General features: G+C 44.5%; 1 protein-coding gene across 1 annotated transcript; it reads left to right on the forward strand.

Annotated features, from left to right (window-relative positions):
• Positions 1-1,456: 1,456 nt before the first annotated feature.
• Positions 1,457-27,621, forward strand: LOC136627289 (oocyte zinc finger protein XlCOF22-like). The gene is made up of 5 exons (XM_066602277.1): positions 1,457-1,539; positions 2,783-2,919; positions 19,143-19,319; positions 19,397-19,520; positions 26,356-27,621. The coding sequence occupies exons 1-5, from the start codon at positions 1,506-1,508 to the stop codon at positions 27,477-27,479; spliced, it is 1,596 nt and encodes a 531-aa protein (XP_066458374.1). The 5' UTR covers positions 1,457-1,505; the 3' UTR covers positions 27,480-27,621.
• The last annotated feature ends 214 nt before the right edge of the window (positions 27,622-27,835 follow it).

The following is a 27,835-nucleotide window of genomic DNA, read 5'->3' on the forward strand; positions in this document are numbered from 1 at the left end:
CATTGTGTGAGATCCACCGTCTGCACCGCGGGGCCATCTACATGTGGGACATTGTGTGAGATCCACCGTCTGCACCGCGGGGCCATCTAGATGTGGGACATTGTGTGAGATCCACCATCTGCACCGCGGGGCCATCTAGATGTGGGACATTGTGTGAGATCCACCGTCTGCACCGCGGGGCCATCTAGATGTGCGACATTGTGTGAGATCCACCGTCTGCACCGCGGGGCCATCTAGATGTGGGACATTGTGAGATCCACCGTCTGCACCGCGGGGCCATCCAGATGTGGGACATTGTGTGAGATCCACCGTCCGCACCGCAGGGCCATCTAGATGTGGGACATTGTGTGAGATCCACCGTCTGCACCGCGGGGCCATCTAGATGTGGGACATTGTGTGAGATCCACCGTCCGCACCGCGGGGCCATCTAGATGTGGGACATTGTGTGAGATCCACCGTCTGCACCGCGGGGCCATCTAGATGTGGGACATTGTGTGAGATCCACTGTCTGCACCGCGGGGCCATCTAGATGTGGGACATTGTGTGAGATCCACCGTCCGCACCGCGGGGCCATCTAGATGTGGGACATTGTGTGAGATCCACCGTCCGCACCGCGGGGCCATCTAGATGTGGGACATTGTGTGAGATCCACCGTCTGCACCGCGGGGCCATCTAGATGTGCGACATTGTGTGAGATCCACCGTCTGCACCGCGGGGCCATCTAGATGTGGGACATTGTGAGATCCACCGTCTGCACCGCGGGGCCATCCAGATGTGGGACATTGTGTGAGATCCACCGTCCGCACCGCAGGGCCATCTAGATGTGGGACATTGTGTGAGATCCACCGTCTGCACCGCGGGGCCATCTAGATGTGGGACATTGTGTGAGATCCACCGTCCGCACCGCGGGGCCATCTAGATGTGGGACATTGTGTGAGATCCACCGTCTGCACCGCGGGGCCATCTAGATGTGGGACATTGTGTGAGATCCACTGTCTGCACCGCGGGGCCATCTAGATGTGGGACATTGTGTGAGATCCACCGTCCGCACCGCGGGGCCATCTAGATGTGGGACATTGTGTGAGATCCACCGTCCGCACCGCGGGGCCATCTAGATGTGGGACATTGTGTGAGATCCACCGTCTGCACCGCGGGGCCATCTAGATGTGGGACATTGTGTGAGATCCACCGTCTGCACCGCGGGGCCATCTAGATGTGCGACATTGTGAGATCCACCGTCTGCACCACGGGGCCATCCAGATGTGGGACATTGTGTGAGATCCACCGTCTGCACCGCGGGGCCATCTACATGTGGGACATTGTGTGAGATCCACCGTCTGCACCGCGGGGCCATCTACATGTGGGACATTGTGTGAGATCCACCGTCTGCACCGCGGGGCCATCTACATGTGGGACATTGTGTGAGATCCACCGTCTGCACCGCGGGGCCATCTACATGTGGGACATTGTGTGAGATCCACCGTCTGCACCGCGGGGCCATCCAGATGTGGGACATATCCGCAGAGTGTAGAGGATCAGGTAAGACATCACATCCTGAGAACCTTCTTATGTTACGGCATCACCGCGCGGCATCATAACGGTATTTACATACAGAGCATCACGACTGCAGCGGCTCCAAATGTGCGCAGAGCTTGTATTTCCTAGCCCCAATACATGGCCCCCTCTCCATGTGGAACGGGGGTCAGAGAAGACTCATACTCCTCTCACAGGCACATTCCTGGCATGGGCCTCCAACTATCAGCCATGTGTGGGGCGTCCTGTGAGACCCCCATCTGTCAGCCATGTGTGGGGCATCCTGTGAGACCCCCATCTGTCAGCCATGTGTGGGGCGTCCTGTGAGACCCCCATCTGTCAGCCATGTGTGGGGCGTCCTGTGAGACCCCCATCTGTCAGCCATGTGTGGGGCGTCCTGTGAGACCCCCATCTGTCAGCCATGTGTGGGGCGTCCTGTGAGACCCCCATCTGTCAGCCATGTGTGGGGCGTCCTGTGAGACCCCCATCTGTCAGCCATGTGTGGGGCGTCCTGTGAGACCCCCATCTGTCAGCCATGTGTGGGGCGTCCTGTGAGACCCCCATCTGTCAGCCATGTGTGGGGCGTCCTGTGAGACCCCCATCTGTCAGCCATGTGTGGGGCGTCCTGTGAGACCCCCATCTGTCAGCCATGTGTGGGGCGTCCTGTGAGACCCCCATCTGTCAGCCATGTGTGGGGCGTCCTGTGAGACCCCCATCTGTCAGCCATGTGTGGGGCGTCCTGTGAGACCCCCATCTGTCAGCCATGTGTGGGGCGTCCTGTGAGACCCCCATCTGTCAGCCATGTGTGGGGCGTCCTGTGAGACCCCCATCTGTCAGCCATGTGTGGGGCGTCCTGTGAGACCCCCATCTGTCAGCCATGTGTGGGGCGTCCTGTGAGACCCCCATCTGTCAGCCATGTGTGGGGCGTCCTGTGAGACCCCCATCTGTCAGCCATGTGTGGGGCGTCCTGTGAGACCCCCATCTGTCAGCCATGTGTGGGGCGTCCTGTGAGACCCCCATCTGTCAGCCATGTGTGGGGCGTCCTGTGAGACCCCCATCTGTCAGCCATGTGTGGGGCATCCTGTGAGACCCCCATCTATCAGCCATATGTGGGGCATCCTCTGGATGGGAATCCTCCTCTAATCCATGGGGTGATGGAGAACCTGCGTCTCTCAGCGCTCTATAAGTGACTTCTGTATGTCCCCTATGATGTCCCTGTATGATTACAGCCGCTCCTCTCTTCATAAAGGTTCCCGCACCACCAGATCCTCCACATCAGCCAGTTTTCTCCTGAATGACCCACCAAGGATGGACAAGGAGCGGAATGAGATTACCGAGATCCTACTGAACGCCGCCTTGGAGATCATCTACCTGCTGACCGGAGAGGTGAGCGGCTCTAGATCTCTGCCTCTGTATTGTAGTATGTAATAAGTGATGGGAAGGATCCAGGGTCCTGTATAAGAGCTTCCAAGTGATGGAGAAGATTTGAACAGCAGAAGGCATGGAGATTGTTCATATAATACATAACTGACTGTAAGAAGTTCAATGTGCCAATACTAGTCATGGGGACAGGAGAACAGTAATTAGGCACGTTGTAATCAGGAGGACAACACCAGAAACCTAGAATATGCTGGCAAATGGTCCATCTAGTCTGATATCTATATAGAGACATAGAAGATGACGGCAGGAGGAGAGCACATGGCCCATCTAGTCTGATATCTATATAGAGACATGGAAGATGATGGCAGGAGGAGAGCACATGGTCCACCTAGTCTGATATCTATATAGAGACATAGAAGATGATGGCAGGTGGAGAGCACATGGTCCATGTAGTCTGATATCTATATAGAGACATAGAAGATGATGGCAGGAGGAGAGCACATGGTCCATCTAGTCTGATATCTTTATAGGGACATAGAAGATGATGGTAGGAGGAGAGCACATGGTCCATCTAGTCTGATATCTATATAGAGACATAGATGATGATGGCAGGGGTAGAGCACATGGCCCATCTAGTCTGATATCTATATAGAGACATAGAAGATGATGGCAGGGGGAGAGCACATGGCCCATCTAGTCTGATATCTATATAGAGACATAGAAGATGATGGCAGGAGGAGAGCACATGGTCCATCTAGTCTGATATCTATATAGAGACATAGAAGATGATGGCAGGGGGAGAGCACATGGCCCATCTAGTCTGATATCTATATAGAGACACAGAAGATGATGGCAGGTGGAGGAGAGCACATGGTCCATCTAGTCTGATATCTATATAGAGACATAGAAGATGATGGCAGGAGGAAAGCACATGGTCCATCTAGTCTGAGATCTATATAGAGACATAGAAGATGATGGCAGGAGGAGAGAACATGGTCCATCTAGTCTGATATCTATATAGAGACATAGAAGATGATGGCAGGAGGAGAGAACATGGTCCATCTAGTCTGATATCTATATAGAGACATAGAAGATGACGGCAGGAGGAGAGCACATGGTCCATCTAGTCTGATATCTATATAGAGACAAAGAAGATGACGGCAGGAGGAGACCTCATGGTCCATCTAGTCTGATAGCTATATAGAGACATAGGAGATGATGGCAGGGGGAGAGCACATGGTCCATCTAGTCTGATATCTAGAGACATAGAAGATGATGGAAGGAGGAGAGCACATGGTTCATCTAGTCTGATATCTATATAGAGACATAGAAGATGATGGCAGGAGGAGAACACATGGTCCATCTAGTCTGATATCTATATAGAGACATAGAAGATGATGGCAGGAGGAGACCTCATGGTCCATCTAGTCTGATATCTATATAGAGACATAGGAGATGATGGCAGGGGGAGAGCACATGGTCCATCTAGTCTGATATCTAGAGACATAGAAGATGATGGAAGGAGGAGAGCACATGGTCCATCTAGTCTGATATCTATATAGAGACATAGAAGATGATGGCAGGAGGAGAACACATGGCCCATCTAGTCTGATATCTATATAGAGACATAGAAGATGATGGCAGGAGGAGAGAACATGGTCCATCTAGTCTGATATCTATATAGAGACATAGAAGATGATGGCAGGAGGAGAGCACATGGTCCATCTAGTCTGATATCTATATAGAGACATAGAAGATGATGGCAGGAGGAGAGCACATGCTCCATCTAGTCTGATATCTATATAGAGACATAGAAGATGACTTCAGGGAGAGAGCACGTGGTCCATCTAGTCTGATATCTATATAGAGACATAGAAGATGATGGCAGGAGGAGAGCACATGGTCCATCTCGTCTGATATCTATATAGAGCCATAGAAGATGATGGCAGGAGGAGAGCACATGGTTCATCTAGTCTGATATCTATATAGAGACAAAGAAGATGATGGCAGGGGGAGAGCACATGGCCCATCTAGTCTGATATCTATATAGAGACACAGAAGATGATGGCAGGTGGAGAGCACATGGTCCATCTAGTCTGATATCTATATAGAGACACAGAAGATAATGGCAGGAGGAAAGCACATGGTCCATCTAGTCTGACCTCTATATAGAGACATAGAGGATGATGGCAGGAGGAGAGCACATGGTCCATCTAGTCTGATATCTATATAGAGACATAGAAGATGATGGCAGGTGGAGAGCACATGGTCCATCTAGTCTGATATCTATATAGAGACACAGAAGATAATGGCAGGAGGAAAGCACATGGTCCATCTAGTCTGATATCTATATAAAGACATAGAAGATGATGGCAGGAGGAGAGCACATGGTCCATCTAGTCTGATATCTATATAGAGACATAGAAGATGATGGCAGGAGGAGAGCACATGGTCCATCTAGTCTGATATCTATATAGAGACATAGAAGATGATGGCAGGGGGAGAGCACATGGTCCATCTAGTCTGATATCTATATAGAGACATAGAAGATGATGGCAGGGGGAGAGCACATGGTCCATTTAGTCTGATATCTATATAGAGAAATAGAAGATGATGGCAGGGGGAGAGCACATGGTCCATTTAGTCTGATATCTATATAGAGACATAGAAGATGATGGCAGGGGGAGAGCACATGGTCCATCTAGTCTGATATCTATATAGAGACATAGAAGATGATGGCAGGAGGAGAGCACATGGTCCATCTAGTCTGATATCTATATAGAGACATAGAAGATGATGGCAGGGGGAGAGCACATGGTCCATCTAGTCTGATATCTATATAGAGACATAGAACATGATGGCAGGAGGAGAGCACATGGTCCATCTAGTCTGATATCTATATAGAGACATAGAAGATGATGGCAGGAGGAGAGCACATGGTCCATCTAGTCTGATATCTATATAGAGACATAGAAGATGATGGCAGGAGGAGAGCACATGGTCCATCTAGTCTGATATCTATATAGAGACATAGAAGATGATGGCAGGGGGAGAGCACATGGTCCATCTAGTCTTTTTTCTATATAGAGACATGGCAGATGGTGGCAGGAGGAGAGCACATGGTCCATCTAGTCTGATATCTATATAGAGACATAGAAGATGATGGCAGGAGGAGAGCACATGGTCCATCTAGTCTGATATCTATATAGAGACATAGAAGATGATGGCAGGAGGAGAGCACATGGTCCATCTAGTCTGATATCTATATAGAGACATAGAAGATGATGACAGGAGGAGAGCACATGGTCCATCTAGTCTGATATCTATATAGAGACATAGAAGATGATGGCAGGGGGAGAGCACATGCTCCATCTCGTCTGATATCTATATAGAGACATAGAAGATGATGGCAGGGGGAGAGCACATGCTCCATCTCGTCTGATATCTATATAGAGCCATAGAAGATGATAGCAGGGGGAGAGCACATGGTCCATCTCGTCTGATATCTATATAGAGCCATAGAAGATGATGGCAGGAGGAGAGCACATGGTCCATCTAGTCTGATATCTATATAGAGACATAGAAGATGATGGCAGGAGGAGAGCAAATGGCCCATCTAGTCTGATATCTATATAGAGACATAGAAGATGACGGCAGGAGGAGAGCACATGGCCCATCTAGTCTGATATCTATATAGAGACATGGAAGATGATGGCAGGAGGAGAGCACATGGTCCACCTAGTCTGATATCTATATAGAGACATAGAAGATGATGGCAGGTGGAGAGCACATGGTCCATGTAGTCTGATATCTATATAGAGACATAGAAGATGATGGCAGGAGGAGAGCACATGGTCCATCTAGTCTGATATCTTTATAGGGACATAGAAGATGATGGTAGGAGGAGAGCACATGGTCCATCTAGTCTGATATCTATATAGAGACATAGATGATGATGGCAGGGGTAGAGCACATGGCCCATCTAGTCTGATATCTATATAGAGACATAGAAGATGATGGCAGGGGGAGAGCACATGGCCCATCTAGTCTGATATCTATATAGAGACATAGAAGATGATGGCAGGAGGAGAGCACATGGTCCATCTAGTCTGATATCTATATAGAGACATAGAAGATGATGGCAGGGGGAGAGCACATGGCCCATCTAGTCTGATATCTATATAGAGACACAGAAGATGATGGCAGGTGGAGGAGAGCACATGGTCCATCTAGTCTGATATCTATATAGAGACATAGAAGATGATGGCAGGAGGAAAGCACATGGTCCATCTAGTCTGAGATCTATATAGAGACATAGAAGATGATGGCAGGAGGAGAGAACATGGTCCATCTAGTCTGATATCTATATAGAGACATAGAAGATGATGGCAGGAGGAGAGAACATGGTCCATCTAGTCTGATATCTATATAGAGACATAGAAGATGACGGCAGGAGGAGAGCACATGGTCCATCTAGTCTGATATCTATATAGAGACAAAGAAGATGACGGCAGGAGGAGACCTCATGGTCCATCTAGTCTGATAGCTATATAGAGACATAGGAGATGATGGCAGGGGGAGAGCACATGGTCCATCTAGTCTGATATCTAGAGACATAGAAGATGATGGAAGGAGGAGAGCACATGGTTCATCTAGTCTGATATCTATATAGAGACATAGAAGATGATGGCAGGAGGAGAACACATGGTCCATCTAGTCTGATATCTATATAGAGACATAGAAGATGATGGCAGGAGGAGACCTCATGGTCCATCTAGTCTGATATCTATATAGAGACATAGGAGATGATGGCAGGGGGAGAGCACATGGTCCATCTAGTCTGATATCTAGAGACATAGAAGATGATGGAAGGAGGAGAGCACATGGTCCATCTAGTCTGATATCTATATAGAGACATAGAAGATGATGGCAGGAGGAGAACACATGGTCCATCTAGTCTGATATCTATATAGAGACATAGAAGATGATGGCAGGAGGAGAGCACATGCTCCATCTAGTCTGATATCTATATAGAGACATAGAAGATGACTTCAGGGAGAGAGCACGTGGTCCATCTAGTCTGATATCTATATAGAGACATAGAAGATGATGGCAGGAGGAGAGCACATGGTCCATCTCGTCTGATATCTATATAGAGCCATAGAAGATGATGGCAGGAGGAGAGCACATGGTTCATCTAGTCTGATATCTATATAGAGACATAGAAGATGATGGCAGGGGGAGAGCACATGGCCCATCTAGTCTGATATCTATATAGAGACATAGAAGATGATGGCAGGAGGAAAGCACATGGTCCATCTAGTCTGAGATCTATATAGAGACATAGAAGATGATGGCAGGAGGAGAGAACATGGTCCATCTAGTCTGATATCTATATAGAGACATAGAAGATGATGGCAGGAGGAGAGAACATGGTCCATCTAGTCTGATATCTATATAGAGACATAGAAGATGACGGCAGGAGGAGAGCACATGGTCCACCTAGTCTGATATCTATATAGAGACATAGAAGATGATGGCAGGTGGAGAGCACATGGTCCATGTAGTCTGATATCTATATAGAGACATAGAAGATGATGGCAGGAGGAGAGCACATGGTCCATCTAGTCTGATATCTTTATAGGGACATAGAAGATGATGGTAGGAGGAGAGCACATGGTCCATCTAGTCTGATATCTATATAGAGACATAGATGATGATGGCAGGGGTAGAGCACATGGCCCATCTAGTCTGATATCTATATAGAGACATAGAAGATGATGGCAGGGGGAGAGCACATGGCCCATCTAGTCTGATATCTATATAGAGACATAGAAGATGATGGCAGGAGGAGAGCACATGGTCCATCTAGTCTGATATCTATATAGAGACATAGAAGATGATGGCAGGGGGAGAGCACATGGCCCATCTAGTCTGATATCTATATAGAGACACAGAAGATGATGGCAGGTGGAGGAGAGCACATGGTCCATCTAGTCTGATATCTATATAGAGACATAGAAGATGATGGCAGGAGGAAAGCACATGGTCCATCTAGTCTGAGATCTATATAGAGACATAGAAGATGATGGCAGGAGGAGAGAACATGGTCCATCTAGTCTGATATCTATATAGAGACATAGAAGATGATGGCAGGAGGAGAGAACATGGTCCATCTAGTCTGATATCTATATAGAGACATAGAAGATGACGGCAGGAGGAGAGCACATGGTCCATCTAGTCTGATATCTATATAGAGACAAAGAAGATGACGGCAGGAGGAGACCTCATGGTCCATCTAGTCTGATAGCTATATAGAGACATAGGAGATGATGGCAGGGGGAGAGCACATGGTCCATCTAGTCTGATATCTAGAGACATAGAAGATGATGGAAGGAGGAGAGCACATGGTTCATCTAGTCTGATATCTATATAGAGACATAGAAGATGATGGCAGGAGGAGAACACATGGTCCATCTAGTCTGATATCTATATAGAGACATAGAAGATGATGGCAGGAGGAGACCTCATGGTCCATCTAGTCTGATATCTATATAGAGACATAGGAGATGATGGCAGGGGGAGAGCACATGGTCCATCTAGTCTGATATCTAGAGACATAGAAGATGATGGAAGGAGGAGAGCACATGGTCCATCTAGTCTGATATCTATATAGAGACATAGAAGATGATGGCAGGAGGAGAACACATGGCCCATCTAGTCTGATATCTATATAGAGACATAGAAGATGATGGCAGGAGGAGAGAACATGGTCCATCTAGTCTGATATCTATATAGAGACATAGAAGATGATGGCAGGAGGAGAGCACATGGTCCATCTAGTCTGATATCTATATAGAGACATAGAAGATGATGGCAGGAGGAGAGCACATGCTCCATCTAGTCTGATATCTATATAGAGACATAGAAGATGACTTCAGGGAGAGAGCACGTGGTCCATCTAGTCTGATATCTATATAGAGACATAGAAGATGATGGCAGGAGGAGAGCACATGGTCCATCTCGTCTGATATCTATATAGAGCCATAGAAGATGATGGCAGGAGGAGAGCACATGGTTCATCTAGTCTGATATCTATATAGAGACATAGAAGATGATGGCAGGGGGAGAGCACATGGCCCATCTAGTCTGATATCTATATAGAGACACAGAAGATGATGGCAGGTGGAGAGCACATGGTCCATCTAGTCTGATATCTATATAGAGACACAGAAGATAATGGCAGGAGGAAAGCACATGGTCCATCTAGTCTGACCTCTATATAGAGACATAGAGGATGATGGCAGGAGGAGAGCACATGGTCCATCTAGTCTGATATCTATATAGAGACATAGAAGATGATGGCAGGTGGAGAGCACATGGTCCATCTAGTCTGATATCTATATAGAGACATAGAAGATGATGGCAGGGGGAGAGCACATGGTCCATTTAGTCTGATATCTATATAGAGAAATAGAAGATGATGGCAGGGGGAGAGCACATGGTCCATTTAGTCTGATATCTATATAGAGACATAGAAGATGATGGCAGGGGGAGAGCACATGGTCCATCTAGTCTGATATCTATATAGAGACATAGAAGATGATGGCAGGAGGAGAGCACATGGTCCATCTAGTCTGATATCTATATAGAGACATAGAAGATGATGGCAGGGGGAGAGCACATGGTCCATCTAGTCTGATATCTATATAGAGACATAGAACATGATGGCAGGAGGAGAGCACATGGTCCATCTAGTCTGATATCTATATAGAGACATAGAAGATGATGGCAGGAGGAGAGCACATGGTCCATCTAGTCTGATATCTATATAGAGACATAGAAGATGATGGCAGGAGGAGAGCACATGGTCCATCTAGTCTGATATCTATATAGAGACATAGAAGATGATGGCAGGAGGAGACCTCATGGTCCATCTAGTCTGATATCTATATAGAGACATAGGAGATGATGGCAGGAGGAGAGCACATGGTCCATCTAGTCTGATATCTATATAGAGACATAGAAGATGATGACAGGAGGAGAGCACATGGTCCATCTAGTCTGATATCTATATAGAGACATAGAAGATGATGGCAGGGGGAGAGCACATGCTCCATCTCGTCTGATATCTATATAGAGACATAGAAGATGATGGCAGGGGGAGAGCACATGCTCCATCTCGTCTGATATCTATATAGAGCCATAGAAGATGATAGCAGGGGGAGAGCACATGGTCCATCTCGTCTGATATCTATATAGAGCCATAGAAGATGATGGCAGGAGGAGAGCACATGGTCCATCTAGTCTGATATCTATATAGAGACATAGAAGATGATGGCAGGAGGAGAGCAAATGGTCCATCTAGTCTGATATCTATATAGAGACATAGAAGATGACGGCAGGAGGAGAGCACATGGCCCATCTAGTCTGATATCTATATAGAGACATGGAAGATGATGGCAGGAGGAGAGCACATGGTCCACCTAGTCTGATATCTATATAGAGACATAGAAGATGATGGCAGGTGGAGAGCACATGGTCCATGTAGTCTGATATCTATATAGAGACATAGAAGATGATGGCAGGAGGAGAGCACATGGTCCATCTAGTCTGATATCTTTATAGGGACATAGAAGATGATGGTAGGAGGAGAGCACATGGTCCATCTAGTCTGATATCTATATAGAGACATAGATGATGATGGCAGGGGTAGAGCACATGGCCCATCTAGTCTGATATCTATATAGAGACATAGAAGATGATGGCAGGGGGAGAGCACATGGCCCATCTAGTCTGATATCTATATAGAGACATAGAAGATGATGGCAGGAGGAGAGCACATGGTCCATCTAGTCTGATATCTATATAGAGACATAGAAGATGATGGCAGGGGGAGAGCACATGGCCCATCTAGTCTGATATCTATATAGAGACACAGAAGATGATGGCAGGTGGAGGAGAGCACATGGTCCATCTAGTCTGATATCTATATAGAGACATAGAAGATGATGGCAGGAGGAAAGCACATGGTCCATCTAGTCTGAGATCTATATAGAGACATAGAAGATGATGGCAGGAGGAGAGAACATGGTCCATCTAGTCTGATATCTATATAGAGACATAGAAGATGATGGCAGGAGGAGAGAACATGGTCCATCTAGTCTGATATCTATATAGAGACATAGAAGATGACGGCAGGAGGAGAGCACATGGTCCATCTAGTCTGATATCTATATAGAGACAAAGAAGATGACGGCAGGAGGAGACCTCATGGTCCATCTAGTCTGATAGCTATATAGAGACATAGGAGATGATGGCAGGGGGAGAGCACATGGTCCATCTAGTCTGATATCTAGAGACATAGAAGATGATGGAAGGAGGAGAGCACATGGTTCATCTAGTCTGATATCTATATAGAGACATAGAAGATGATGGCAGGAGGAGAACACATGGTCCATCTAGTCTGATATCTATATAGAGACATAGAAGATGATGGCAGGAGGAGACCTCATGGTCCATCTAGTCTGATATCTATATAGAGACATAGGAGATGATGGCAGGGGGAGAGCACATGGTCCATCTAGTCTGATATCTAGAGACATAGAAGATGATGGAAGGAGGAGAGCACATGGTCCATCTAGTCTGATATCTATATAGAGACATAGAAGATGATGGCAGGAGGAGAACACATGGCCCATCTAGTCTGATATCTATATAGAGACATAGAAGATGATGGCAGGAGGAGAGAACATGGTCCATCTAGTCTGATATCTATATAGAGACATAGAAGATGATGGCAGGAGGAGAGCACATGGTCCATCTAGTCTGATATCTATATAGAGACATAGAAGATGATGGCAGGAGGAGAGCACATGCTCCATCTAGTCTGATATCTATATAGAGACATAGAAGATGACTTCAGGGAGAGAGCACGTGGTCCATCTAGTCTGATATCTATATAGAGACATAGAAGATGATGGCAGGAGGAGAGCACATGGTCCATCTCGTCTGATATCTATATAGAGCCATAGAAGATGATGGCAGGAGGAGAGCACATGGTTCATCTAGTCTGATATCTATATAGAGACATAGAAGATGATGGCAGGGGGAGAGCACATGGCCCATCTAGTCTGATATCTATATAGAGACATAGAAGATGATGGCAGGAGGAAAGCACATGGTCCATCTAGTCTGAGATCTATATAGAGACATAGAAGATGATGGCAGGAGGAGAGAACATGGTCCATCTAGTCTGATATCTATATAGAGACATAGAAGATGATGGCAGGAGGAGAGCACATGGTCCATCTAGTCTGATATCTTTATAGGGACATAGAAGATGATGGTAGGAGGAGAGCACATGGTCCATCTAGTCTGATATCTATATAGAGACATAGATGATGATGGCAGGGGTAGAGCACATGGCCCATCTAGTCTGATATCTATATAGAGACATAGAAGATGATGGCAGGGGGAGAGCACATGGCCCATCTAGTCTGATATCTATATAGAGACATAGAAGATGATGGCAGGAGGAGAGCACATGGTCCATCTAGTCTGATATCTATATAGAGACATAGAAGATGATGGCAGGGGGAGAGCACATGGCCCATCTAGTCTGATATCTATATAGAGACACAGAAGATGATGGCAGGTGGAGGAGAGCACATGGTCCATCTAGTCTGATATCTATATAGAGACATAGAAGATGATGGCAGGAGGAAAGCACATGGTCCATCTAGTCTGAGATCTATATAGAGACATAGAAGATGATGGCAGGAGGAGAGAACATGGTCCATCTAGTCTGATATCTATATAGAGACATAGAAGATGATGGCAGGAGGAGAGAACATGGTCCATCTAGTCTGATATCTATATAGAGACATAGAAGATGACGGCAGGAGGAGAGCACATGGTCCATCTAGTCTGATATCTATATAGAGACAAAGAAGATGACGGCAGGAGGAGACCTCATGGTCCATCTAGTCTGATAGCTATATAGAGACATAGGAGATGATGGCAGGGGGAGAGCACATGGTCCATCTAGTCTGATATCTAGAGACATAGAAGATGATGGAAGGAGGAGAGCACATGGTTCATCTAGTCTGATATCTATATAGAGACATAGAAGATGATGGCAGGAGGAGAACACATGGTCCATCTAGTCTGATATCTATATAGAGACATAGAAGATGATGGCAGGAGGAGACCTCATGGTCCATCTAGTCTGATATCTATATAGAGACATAGGAGATGATGGCAGGGGGAGAGCACATGGTCCATCTAGTCTGATATCTAGAGACATAGAAGATGATGGAAGGAGGAGAGCACATGGTCCATCTAGTCTGATATCTATATAGAGACATAGAAGATGATGGCAGGAGGAGAACACATGGCCCATCTAGTCTGATATCTATATAGAGACATAGAAGATGATGGCAGGAGGAGAGAACATGGTCCATCTAGTCTGATATCTATATAGAGACATAGAAGATGATGGCAGGAGGAGAGCACATGGTCCATCTAGTCTGATATCTATATAGAGACATAGAAGATGATGGCAGGAGGAGAGCACATGCTCCATCTAGTCTGATATCTATATAGAGACATAGAAGATGACTTCAGGGAGAGAGCACGTGGTCCATCTAGTCTGATATCTATATAGAGACATAGAAGATGATGGCAGGAGGAGAGCACATGGTCCATCTCGTCTGATATCTATATAGAGCCATAGAAGATGATGGCAGGAGGAGAGCACATGGTTCATCTAGTCTGATATCTATATAGAGACATAGAAGATGATGGCAGGGGGAGAGCACATGGCCCATCTAGTCTGATATCTATATAGAGACACAGAAGATGATGGCAGGTGGAGAGCACATGGTCCATCTAGTCTGATATCTATATAGAGACACAGAAGATAATGGCAGGAGGAAAGCACATGGTCCATCTAGTCTGACCTCTATATAGAGACATAGAGGATGATGGCAGGAGGAGAGCACATGGTCCATCTAGTCTGATATCTATATAGAGACATAGAAGATGATGGCAGGTGGAGAGCACATGGTCCATCTAGTCTGATATCTATATAGAGACATAGAAGATGATGGCAGGGGGAGAGCACATGGTCCATTTAGTCTGATATCTATATAGAGAAATAGAAGATGATGGCAGGGGGAGAGCACATGGTCCATTTAGTCTGATATCTATATAGAGACATAGAAGATGATGGCAGGGGGAGAGCACATGGTCCATCTAGTCTGATATCTATATAGAGACATAGAAGATGATGGCAGGAGGAGAGCACATGGTCCATCTAGTCTGATATCTATATAGAGACATAGAAGATGATGGCAGGGGGAGAGCACATGGTCCATCTAGTCTGATATCTATATAGAGACATAGAACATGATGGCAGGAGGAGAGCACATGGTCCATCTAGTCTGATATCTATATAGAGACATAGAAGATGATGGCAGGAGGAGAGCACATGGTCCATCTAGTCTGATATCTATATAGAGACATAGAAGATGATGGCAGGAGGAGAGCACATGGTCCATCTAGTCTGATATCTATATAGAGACATAGAAGATGATGGCAGGGGGAGAGCACATGGTCCATCTAGTCTTTTTTCTATATAGAGACATGGCAGATGGTGGCAGGAGGAGAGCACATGGTCCATCTAGTCTGATATCTATATAGAGACATAGAAGATGATGGCAGGAGGAGAGCACATGGTCCATCTAGTCTGATATCTATATAGAGACATAGAAGATGATGGCAGGAGGAGAGCACATGGTCCATCTAGTCTGATATCTATATAGAGACATAGAAGATGATGACAGGAGGAGAGCACATGGTCCATCTAGTCTGATATCTATATAGAGACATAGAAGATGATGGCAGGGGGAGAGCACATGCTCCATCTCGTCTGATATCTATATAGAGACATAGAAGATGATGGCAGGGGGAGAGCACATGCTCCATCTCGTCTGATATCTATATAGAGCCATAGAAGATGATAGCAGGGGGAGAGCACATGGTCCATCTCGTCTGATATCTATATAGAGCCATAGAAGATGATGGCAGGAGGAGAGCACATGGTCCATCTAGTCTGATATCTATATAGAGACATAGAAGATGATGGCAGGAGGAGAGCAAATGGTCCATCTAGTCTGATATCTATATAGAGACATAGAAGATGATGGCAGGGGGAGAGCACATGGTCCATCTCGTCTGATATCTATATAGAGACATAGAAGATGATGGCAGCAGGAGAGCACATGGTCCATCTAGTCTGATATCTATATAGAGACATAGAAGATGATGACAGGAGGAGAGCACATGGTCCATCTCGTCTGATATCTATATAGAGACATAGAAGATGATGGCAGGGGGAGAGCACATGGTCCATCTCGTCTGATATCTATATAGAGCCATAGAAGATGATGGCAGGGGGAGAACACTTGACTGGAGAGGTGAACTTTTCTATCTTTTAGTGTTCTTTCTGCCAGCTGTTTAACCCCTTCCTGCTCCAGGACGTACCGGTATGTCCTGGGGATAGCGTGAGATCACATAAGATCCTGCGCTATCCCGCAGCGGGAGCTGGCTGTCAGTCACAGCCGGCGTCCTGCTGCTACAGCGGGAGGGCATCGGAGATGCGCCCCCCGCTGTCAACCCCTTCCCTGCCGCGATCTAAGTAGATCGCGGCAGGGAAAGAGTTCCCAAAGGGAGCGGACTCCCTCTGTGTCTCCGGCCGGCTCTCACGATGTCCTTGCAAGAGCCCGGCCTGTCACCATAGCAACAGGACGCCAGACACTGGCGTCCTGTATTGCCTGTGCCTATAATCGCTGTGTAAGCGATAAGACATGGCAGAGCAGTAGCTCTGCCATGCCTTATGACAGCGATCATAGGTACAGTGCTGCAAGTCCCTCAGAGGGACTCGAAAAGTGTAAAAAAAGGAAAAATGTAAAGAAAAACCACTTTTTTATGCTTTTTCTAATATTAGCATAAAAAAAGGGGAAAAAAATTAAAACCCCACATATTGGGTATTGACGCGTCCGTAACGACGTGTACAAAAAGTTGAACATGCTTTTTATTTTGTACGACAAAAAGCGTAAAAAAAAACGCTAAAAAAGCTTCCCAAAAAATGCAATAAAAGTGATCAAAAAAGCCGTACATTCCCCAAAATGGTACCAATAAAAACTACAGCTCGTCTCGCAGAAAATAAGCCCTCATAGAGCTCCGTGGATAGAAAAGTAAAAAAGTTACAGGACTTTGAATGCAGCTATAGAGAAAAAAAAATTTCCAAAAAAAAGGGGGTTTTATTGCAAAAAAGTGTAAAAATCTAAAAAAATATAACAATTTTGGTATCGTTGTAACCGTACCGACCCGCGGAAAAAATTTAGTGTGTCATTTATGCTGCATGATTAACGCTGTAAAAAAAAAAAAAATCTATGGCAGAATTGATGCGTTTTCTCTCCCTGTTATCATAAAAAAAAAAAAAAAAAAAAATTTTACGATATAGCCTATGTACCCAAAAGTGGCACCGATAAAAACTACAGATCACCACGCAGAAAACAAGCCCTCACACGGCCGCGTCCACGGAAAAATAAAAAAGTTATGGCTTTTGAAAAATGGAGATGGAAAAATACCAAAAAAGCGCTTGGTCCTCAACGCCAAAATAGGCCGTGTCATTAAGGGGTTAAATATGCCACAACGCTCCTGTTAGTATACACTTTGTCCGGTGACCTCATATTCCTTCATCATGTTGTTGTCAGTTGAATGAGAGTGAATTGCTATATTGGCTGCAGCTGCTAGAGAGTGAATGACACTGTGCCTGGTATACAGAGAAAACTCCACGCCGTATACCTGGTTGGCAGGGATTGCAAACAGCGGACCCACAAATCTGATGTTTATGTCCTGAGAATAGATCATCAATATTCTAGTCCTAGAAATCTCTCATTGACATGCATGAAGGGACGGAGCACCTGTGCAAACTCCAGTCTATTCTCTTGGAGACGAACCGCAGCACCATTCTCAGGATCGTGGGGGTCCTAGCAGTCGGTCTCCCACTGATCTATCAGTTTTCAACTATCCAGTGGATGTTTCTCTGGAACACCCCATTAGGTTTGTTCTGATAAGGATTAGTGTAAAGTAAAGAATGCGCCTTATGAAACAATTATTTTTACCATTGATATGTTACAACAGGGAATGGAAGGGGAATGTAGACTCACCTGGTGCTCAAAGGGTTAACCCTGGCTAGGGACAACCCTCCGGCACCCTTTGTCCAGGATAGCGTGTAGTAATCACTCTTAGTCCGGAATCCACCGTGGTTGTGGAGAGTCGTCTGGGGTATACAAGCTACCTGGATAACCAGGAGCTCGCGATGAAGGGACCACGTATAAAGAAAAAAGAACTCCCCCGCGCTGCAGGGACCGGGAGGGAAGGACTTCTCAGGGTTGGAAAGCAATATAGGTTTATTAAAGCCACGCGTTTCGGCACAATTCAGAATGAGCAGCATGTTGGAGAGAATGAGATTGATGAGGTCAAAGGGCATCATACGATGCCGCTGATGGACGCCTCGCTGTGACTAGTCTTTATGTATATTTATCTGGATATGTTAAATGTATTTTAAGCTGGATAAAGGCACAGAATTGTGCCAAAACGCGTGGCTTTAATAAACCTAGATTGATTTCCAACCCTGAGAAGTCCTTCCCTCCCGGTCTGTGCCGCGCGGGGGAGTTCTTTTTTCTGATAAGGGTTTACGTCATCCTACCTGCTCTGGAGTGTAATGGCACAATGGGGCATATCACATCTTTACCTGTCCATGTGCCAGAAAATCCACTAAATTGAACTAAACTGTAATTCTAGCAATTTCTGAACATTAGCCTAGATTTGTTCACTAAGCTGCGCCCTTTCATTTCCACTTTTCAGAAGTAAGAAGATAAGATAAGTAACATCTTAATACTTTACAAATACAAAAAGGGGACAAAATAGACAAATAGACTTCTTGGTTTTCTAAACTATACTGAATTTGTCTGTCCACTAAGCCCCACCCCTTTTCTTGCAACTTTTTAAAAGTGCGAAAGAAGGTAAAAGTGGCAAATTTCAGTTTTAATCTAGTGGGAAATAAACATTTCAACTTTTATAAACCAGAAAACTGTCATGAACCATCTAAGAACTTTCCCCACTGTGCTCAGTCACCTGATTCTCTCCATCCACAGGATTACACAGTAGTGAAGACATCCGGTGACTCTGTGACTCCCATCACCCATCTCCAGGAGTCAGGAGGATGGAGCCGGACCCCGGGCCCCATCACAGAGCCTCCCCCGCACCTCCTGACCAATAAGGAGAAGATCCTAGAGCTCACCAAGAAGATGACGGAGCTGCTGACCGGAGAGGTGACGCTGCGGGGAATGTGGGGGACATTATACAGTAACAGGAGGGTCTGGGTGATGACTGTATATTGTGTTGTCAGGTTCCTATAAGGTGTCAGGATGTCACCGTCTATTTCTCCATGGAGGAGTGGGAGTATTTAGGAGGACATCGGGATCTGTACAAGGACGCCCTGATGGAGGACCACCGGCTAAGTACATCAGCGGGTGAGAAGAGAGCTCAGTTTATTTCGCATTCTTTTGTGTTACCCCGCTCTCACTCTTTTGCAGTCTTGTTTCTGATTACCGAAAGCTCTTCTCGTTGTATTGAAGCCTTCATATCAGCGTGTGCCTTGTTTATCTTATCTAATATGCATGGGTTATAATGTAAAAAAGAACTCACTAATGTCCTAATACCTGTACATCACTGCTTGTTGCTCAAAAGAAATGGAAGTTGCTGCTTGTCTTTGTGCTGGCAGCAAGCAGTTCCCACATCACTGTGATTGCCCGTTCTGCGCCCGTTACTTCTTGGTATGTTGAGTATGATGGCTCCTGCTTCCAATGATTCTCCAATGAGTGGAAAGCTTTTGTATTTTCTGGCTCATTGACAAGTACTGTCCTCTTCATACTCACTGTCTTTAGACTCAGTATCACTACCACTGGGTAGTGGATCGTAAGATGTTGACGCTGAACCAAGAAGTTTTAGTCTTTTGGATGGGTAAATTGTTTCCTCACTTGCAGCTGGACCTGTTGAGTCCCCACTTCTCCGTTGCTTTCCACTAGTAGATAGTAAAGTTCCTCTTCTTAAGTGGATAACCATTGGCCGTTAACTTTTGTAACATCAAACGTTCCATTGACTACATCATATTTTCCCCTCCAGACACCTTCATGATCAGTCTTCAGCACTTTGTCAAGTTTTGTATTACTTGATCCGACACACGTGGAAAATCCAATTAATTGTGCCATAATTTCTAAACTTCCTTGGATATTTCCACTATTGATTTCTGCTCCAAGAAAATAGTACCATCCAATAATTTGCAATTGGAGTGCCAGTCTGCATTTTTCTTATAGTAATGATTCTTCAAAATGCACACTTCCTCTTCTTCTATGTGACCGCTGATATCTCATAAAATTACTCTTCCAGATATCATAGAATGGTAGAGTTGGATAGGACCTTCCGGGGTCATCAGGACCTCCAGGGTCATCAGGTCCAACCCCCTGCTCAGTGCAGGACCACTAAACCATCCCAGACAGATGTCTGTCCAGCCTTTGTTTTTGAACACTTCCATCGAAGGGGAACTCCCCCACCTCCCGTGGCAACCTCCTCCACTCATATCCTTGTTCTTCTGTACTGTAGTATAACTGATCTTGTGCAACATTATATATTGCTCCTGAAAAAATATAAACAAGTAGGAAGTTGAATTGTTTTCTCAAAATAGTTTTATATACACTTTTGAAAAGTTCTATAAAGCTGAAGCAAGTAATATAAAGCTTCACAAAGTTCTAAAATGTGTTGGGGAGTGACAGATCTTCTGAGTAGTTATCTTACTTAAATTGTGATGCCATTCTTTTTTCTCGGGTCGACGTGTTTTAAAAATTTAGAGGAATTAAGTATTTTTCAGTGTTTTTATACAAAAGTTCATCCATTTATGATACAGGGAATCATTTATTTCAAAAAAGTCAAAAGGTTTTACCCCTAAGGGATACTGTTAAAATAAAAAATAACTAGAACCTTCTAAGCTGTATTGTGACTAACATTAGAAGCCTGACGGAGGAGGGGTTGTAACGCTAGAAGCCTGACCAATCAAGTAGACGAACGGGAAGTAATAATGTCTGAGGAAAACTATGACATGGCGGGAATAACTGAGACCTGGTTGGATGAAAGCTGTGACTGGGAAGTAAATTTACAGAGTTACAGTCTGTTCAGATGGAATCCTAAAACAGGGAATGGGAAGGGGTTTTTCTTTATGTAAAAATCCTGTTTAATGCCCACATTACGGGAAGATATATGTGAGGGAGATGAACATGTGGAGTCTCTATGGGTGGAAATACATGGAGGAAAAAACAGCAATAAAATCCTCCTAGGGTTTTGCTATAGACACCAAGTATAACAGAAGCTGCTGAAAATCTATTACTGAGGCAAATAGATGAAGTAGCAAATCACAACGAGGTAATTATTATGGGGGACTTTAACTATCCGGATATAATATGGGAAGCCGAAACCTGCGGCTCTCATAAAGGTAACAACTTCCTGTCAATAACTAAAGATAATTACCATCCCCAACTTATACAAGACCGACTAGAGGGACGGCCATTGGGGACTTAATATTAGCCAACAGACCTGGCAGAATAACGGGGGTGCAGGGGGAGGGGCATCTGGGAAATAGGGACCAGAATATAATACATTGCAATTTGTCTTTCAAAAGAGAGTTTTATAGGGGAGCTACAAAAATACTTAACTTTAGGGAGGCCGAGTTCCATCAGCTTAGAGATGCTCTTAACCTTATTGACTGGATAATGTCCTCAAAAATAAGAGAATAGGCAATAAATGGGAAACGTTTAAAAACATCCTAATAGCAGTTCATCCCTTACAGGAATAAAATACTTAGTAATAAACAGTAAAAAAAGAAAGCATTTAAACTACTAAAACAGGAAGGCAGCGAAGAAACACTAAAAACCTATAAGGAAAAAAGTAAATTATGTAAAAATCAGATAAAAACAGCAAAAATAGAGACAGAGAGACATATTGTCAAAGAAAGTAAAACTAACCCTAAACTGTTCTTTAACTATGGGAATAGCAAAAAGATTAATACAGAAAGACTTGGCCCTTTAATAAATAATATAGGAAAACCTATAGAGGCTGATGAGGAGAAAACAAATCTATGAAATAGCTTTTGTCCAATGTATTTACAGAACAAAAGGCAGAGTTATAATGTAAGCCCTCCACTAAATGTCACTAGTCCAACTCAGGTAGAGATGCAGAGCGGTCTTAAAAAGATTAAAATAGACTAATCTGGAGGACCTCAAGGAAAATGGACGTATAACTCTGTATCAGCATGGGTTTATAAGGGGTCGCTCCTGTCAAACCAACCTGATCAGCTTCTACGAGGAGGTAAGTTTTAGACTACATCTGGAATATCTGGACTTTTCTAAAGCGTTTGATGTTGTGCCACATATAAAATGAGAATGCTTGGTCTGGGTGAAAATGTCTGTAAGTGGGTAAGTAAATGGTCAGTGATAGAAAGCAGAGGGGGGTTATAAATGGTACATCCTCTGTGTCATTATTACTAGTGGGGTAATAATAATCATCTTTATTTGTAAAGCCCCAACTTATTCCGCAGTGCTTTCGAGGCACATGGGAAACACAAACAATATAAAAACTACAAAAGTTACATGTGGTATTCAATTATTTAGAGACAAAAGGGGTGGGGTAATGCAGAAGGTACGGAGGCAGATGGCAGAGCAAGGGGGAACACAGCAATGCGACAATAATGTGATATACAGTTTTTAGTACACAAACGGGGTGGGGGTAGTACAGGCGGTAAGGGGAGGAAGTGTACATGATAGGCAAAAGTGGAAAGCCCTAAGGGGGGCAGGAGGCATATCGTGGGGGACTAGATCGGGAGGTCTGGTATGCCTCTATGAAGAGGTGCGTCTTTAAAGCGTGTCTGAAGTTCAGTGTGTCAGGAAATCTCTGTAACAGGGCCCCTAACTATAATGCTTTATTCATAGTACTGGACTCCCTAGATGAAGAAGAGAGGCCTTGTGGGCCCCCTAAGGCCCCTGGGCCTGGGTGCAACTGTGTCCCCTATAGTTACGCCCCTGGGTCTGACTTAGGAAGAGTAGAGGGGGATAATGACCTCACGTGATCTAGACTCTATGCTTCTCTTAATACATCCCAGAATTGTGTTTGCCTTTTTGGCTGCTGCATCACATTGTTGACTCATGTTCAGTCTACGATCTATTCGTATACCCAAGTCTTTTTCACATGTGCTGCTGCTTAGACCAATTCCTCCCATTCTGTATGTGCTTTCTTTATTTTTCTTGTCCAGATGTAGGACTTTGCATTTCTCCTTGTTAAATACTATTCTATTACTCGCCGCCCACTGTTTAAGCTTTTCTAGATCTTTTTAAATACTCTCTCTCTCTTCCCTACTGTTAGCTTTCTCCCCTAGCTTTGTGTCGTCGGCAAATTTGATCAGTTTTGCAGCAGTACTGAGATCGCTGCCGGATTAACGTCTGATTAAAGTCTGATGCAGGTTTTAGATTTGGTTCTGCACCTTCTAGCTCAGTAGGCGGGACGTAATGTAGTCACATCTGTGGGTAATTAGCTAGGTATTTATCTGGGCTGATACTGAGCTATGTGCTGTGTATTGTCAGTTGCTCACTGACTGAGCTGGCAGTCAGTAGCTCCCGTGGTCAGTGTGGTGTCCACTGCTCCTTACTATGGACAGCTCAGTGTGCTACAGCTTATTCTACTAAAGCTAAGTGCTGTGTTTTGTTTTGTCCCTTATCAGTTTGCCAAGTAGGGTTACTTAGGTCCCAGGAACGGGTGCAGGCCCGCATCTATCGACGCGATCAGTCTTCCGTGGTAGGCAGGGCTCTCTCCCTCGCTCGTTACGTATTTAGGGAAAGACTTCCTGTTTATTATTTGTCAGTTTGTTTTGGCCGCTTCGCTGTGAGCAATTATTGCGTTTGTCTGCAAGTGCTTGTCCAGCATGTCCTGTGCAGACCTAACAGAATACACATCCGTACTTACTCAGTGGGATATAGTTTACCTTTGTTAAGATGAATCCCATTGAGGTGTTATCTAGTCAGCTAAAGGCGCTGGCATTGGAGGTTGCAGAGAATAAACAGCAACAACCTGTCTTGGAGGCTTATATTAAGGAGCCAGTTTGGTTTTTCCTTTCGGTCTGACCATTTGACTGGGGGTGAAATGCTGAGGATAGATTTACAGTGATGCCCAGGGCTGTGCAAAAGTTCTTCCAAAATTTTGATGTAAACTGTACCCCCCTGTCAGAAACTACATTATCTCTGCTATTCCATGCAGTCTGAAAACTTCTCTGATCACTGGTTTTGCAGTATACGCCGCTGCTGAGATCCCTTTGATGGGGATTAAATAGGCCATCTTAGTAAGCCAGTCTACCACCACTAGAATAGTGGTCATCTCTTTCCCGGTTGATAAGAGACAATAAAGTTGAATCTCAAAAGGAATATGGCCCATCATGCTTGTCTTGCTGATAGTCTCTTGGCAGTATGGAGAAACTCTAGATTTCTACGGTCTGTGAGAACAGCCTCCGGTTGATGAGCTGCCTCCATAAGGTGTCTCCATTCAGAGAAAACCATCTTGATGGATAGAAGTTCCTTATTCCCAATATCCTAGTTTTTTCTGTGGCCGATAAGATGGAAGACAGAAATGCACAAGGATGTAGCAGCATTTTGTCTCCGACTCGTTGTGAGAAGATCACACCTACTGCCGAATTGAATGCGGCAATTTCAATGACAAAAGGCAATTCTGGATTTGGGTGGATCTGTGCTGACGTAAAGATAGTCTTTAATCTTTCAAAGGCATCCTATGCCTCTGGGACCATCAAAATACTTGAGCTTTCTTTGTGAGTGTGGTGATAGGCAGGATGTTTTTTTGAAAAGGCTTTTATGAATTTCCTGTAAAAATTTACAAATCCGACAAAGCATTGAACCTCTTAAGTTCTTGGGAACAACTCAATCTACAACAGCCTTAATCTTGGTAGGGTCCATACTTAAATATTCCTGAATGGCTTTTAATTGAGGTTCCGAAAGACACCCAAAAAGAACAGAAGACCCAGGAAGAGGCTCAATAGGACAATCATATGGCCAATGAGGGGGCAGTTGATCAGTGTTCTTTTTTGCTGCAAACGTTGTTGAATGACTGGTATTGTGATGGCAACTTCTTCTAGGGGAGCATTCATGGGGTCTTGCCCCTGACTAAACATGAGCAGCTTGGGTTGGCAATTCACCTTACAATGAGGGAAAGGTGATAGTTCTTGGTTCCCAGTTTATGACCGGGTTGTGAGTAAAGAACCAAGGGATTCCTATGATGACTGGAAATTTTGGAGGAGAGATTAGATGAAAATTGATTGTCTCATGATGATCTGGGTCTATGTGAATATCCAGGTCACTTGTCTCCTGTGTGACGGGCCCCGAAACCAGAGGGGATCCATCCACCATTTCCATGTCACTGGGTTTGATTTTAGCTCTGGATGCAATATGATTGTCAAGAGCATATTGGCAGTCCATGAAATTCCCTCCTGCTCCTGAGTCCAACATGCTAGTGCTTAGGATGTTGCGGCTCCCCATAGTTATCTTGATAGGGATAAGGAAATGGGGTGATGCCTCTCCTTGTCTTCTCGGGTAACAGATGGAATGGCTGGCAGAGTGAATTATGGTCTTAGCATGTGTGAGGGCGATAGTCCTCTGGAACTTATTAGGACAGTTCGTAGCATAAGGACGGGACCCTCCGCCCCCCTGAGCAGGTTTATATGCGGAGGTACTGAGCACAATAAATCAGTGAGGGTGGAGCTAATCAGGAGCTGGGTTGCAGGAGCCAGGAACTAGGCCAGGTTAATCAGGGAGCTGTCCAGCAGGCTGAATAGCTCAATAGGGAGGGCTACTGCCCAGGGTGCAGGAGGCCGCAGGCTTGAATTTTGAAGGTTTGACTACATTTCCTAGTAGTGGTTGTTATGTATAATCTTGGCAGTAATTGCAGATCTCTGTCTTTGTCTTGGTTTCTTGCATTGTCATGAGATTCGCATGCGAGTGCGATCCATTAATAAAGGATTTTACCACTGGAACCAAGTCTGATTATAATACTCTTGGAATACGATGTAAGTCTGATGTAAATTGCACTTTTTCCAAACAAAAACACATCACACAAGCAGGAAAATCTCAGCGAAATTACAGGTAAAATGGTTAAATTTTCATTAACCCACATCATGCTCTGTAGGTGTGTTTGCAGTTAATAAGAATGTCATATTTTTCCTATTTTGTGGTTAAAGAAGTAACAATCCATTTTTAATTCTAACAGAAAATCGGTTGGAGGGAAACTTCACATTAACTGTAAATAATGAAGTAGAAATTGAAGATACCCTGCAGCTCTCTTCAGGAGAACACCTCATTACCCTTGATGTACCTCTAGGACTTCACAGTACAGATCTGTCCTATAATCCGCTTACCCAAGAGGAACCTTCTCCTGACCAATCACAGATTATTAACCCAAGGAAAAGTCTGAAAGGGGGTGAAAGGTTTCAATGTGGTAAACGATTTACAAACAGCTCAGATCTTACACCTAGAAGAATTCACACAGGGGAGAAGCCATATTTCTGCTCAGAATGTGGGAAGTCCTTTGCAACAAAATCAAGTCTACTTACACATGTGAGAATTCACACAGGAGAGAAGCCATATTCATGTTCACTGTGTGGGAAGTGTTTTACAGATATATCAAATCTTATTGGACATGAAAGAACTCACACGGGGGAGAAGCCATTTACATGTTCAATATGCGGGAAATGCTTTGCACAAAAATCAAATCTTGTTAGACATGAAAGAAGTCATACTGGAGAGAAGCCATATTCATGTTCAGAATGTGGGAAATGTTTCACTACTAATGCAAAACTTAGAGATCATCAAAGAATCCACACAGGAGAGAAGCCGTATTCATGTTCAGAATGCAAGAAATGCTTTATTACTAATGCAAAACTTAGAGATCATCAAAGAATTCACACAGGAGAGAAGCCGTATTCATGTTCAGAATGTGGGAAATGTTTTAAAGAGAAATCGGTTCTGATTACACATGGGAGCCGTCACAGAGGAGAGAAGCCATATTCATGTTCAGAATGTGGGAAGTGCTTTATTAGTAAACCCAAACTTAGGGATCATCAAAGAGTTCACACAGGAGAAAAGCCATTGTTGTGCCCACTGTGTGGGAAGTGCTTTACAAATTATTCAAGTCTTGTTACACATAAGAGAAGTCACACAGGGGAGAAGCCATATTCATGTTCAGACTGTGGAAAATGTTTTTCAAAGAAATCAAGTCTTGTTACACATGAGAGAACTCACACAGGAAGGGAGACATATTCATGTGCCAAATGTGGGAAATGTTTTACCCAGAAATCAAATCTTGTTACACATGAGAGAAGTCACACAGGTTAAAAGTGGCATTCTTGTTCGGAATGTGGGAAGTATTTTAAATGGAAATGAAATATCATTACATATGAGAGAATTCACACAGGGTGAAGACGTATTTATGTTCAGAATGTAGAAAATGTTTTATTTTTATAGCTCATTTTAAATATCAGAGAAATCATTCTGGCATTCAATATGTGGAAAATGTTATTTTAGGAACTCAAATTCTAAAACTCATCAGAAAATTCACACAAAGAACAAATCAGATTGTGTTTGAAATGTTGGCTATGTAATTACAAAGATTAACACATTGGATAATCATAGACAGAATTAACCTTTGTATGGTAAACAGCCAAATTGTATTTCTCAGAGGTCACCTGTGA

Source organism: Eleutherodactylus coqui, chromosome 5, assembly GCF_035609145.1.
Source record: "Eleutherodactylus coqui strain aEleCoq1 chromosome 5, aEleCoq1.hap1, whole genome shotgun sequence".
In the NCBI taxonomy this organism is placed as follows: domain Eukaryota; kingdom Metazoa; phylum Chordata; class Amphibia; order Anura; family Eleutherodactylidae; genus Eleutherodactylus; species Eleutherodactylus coqui.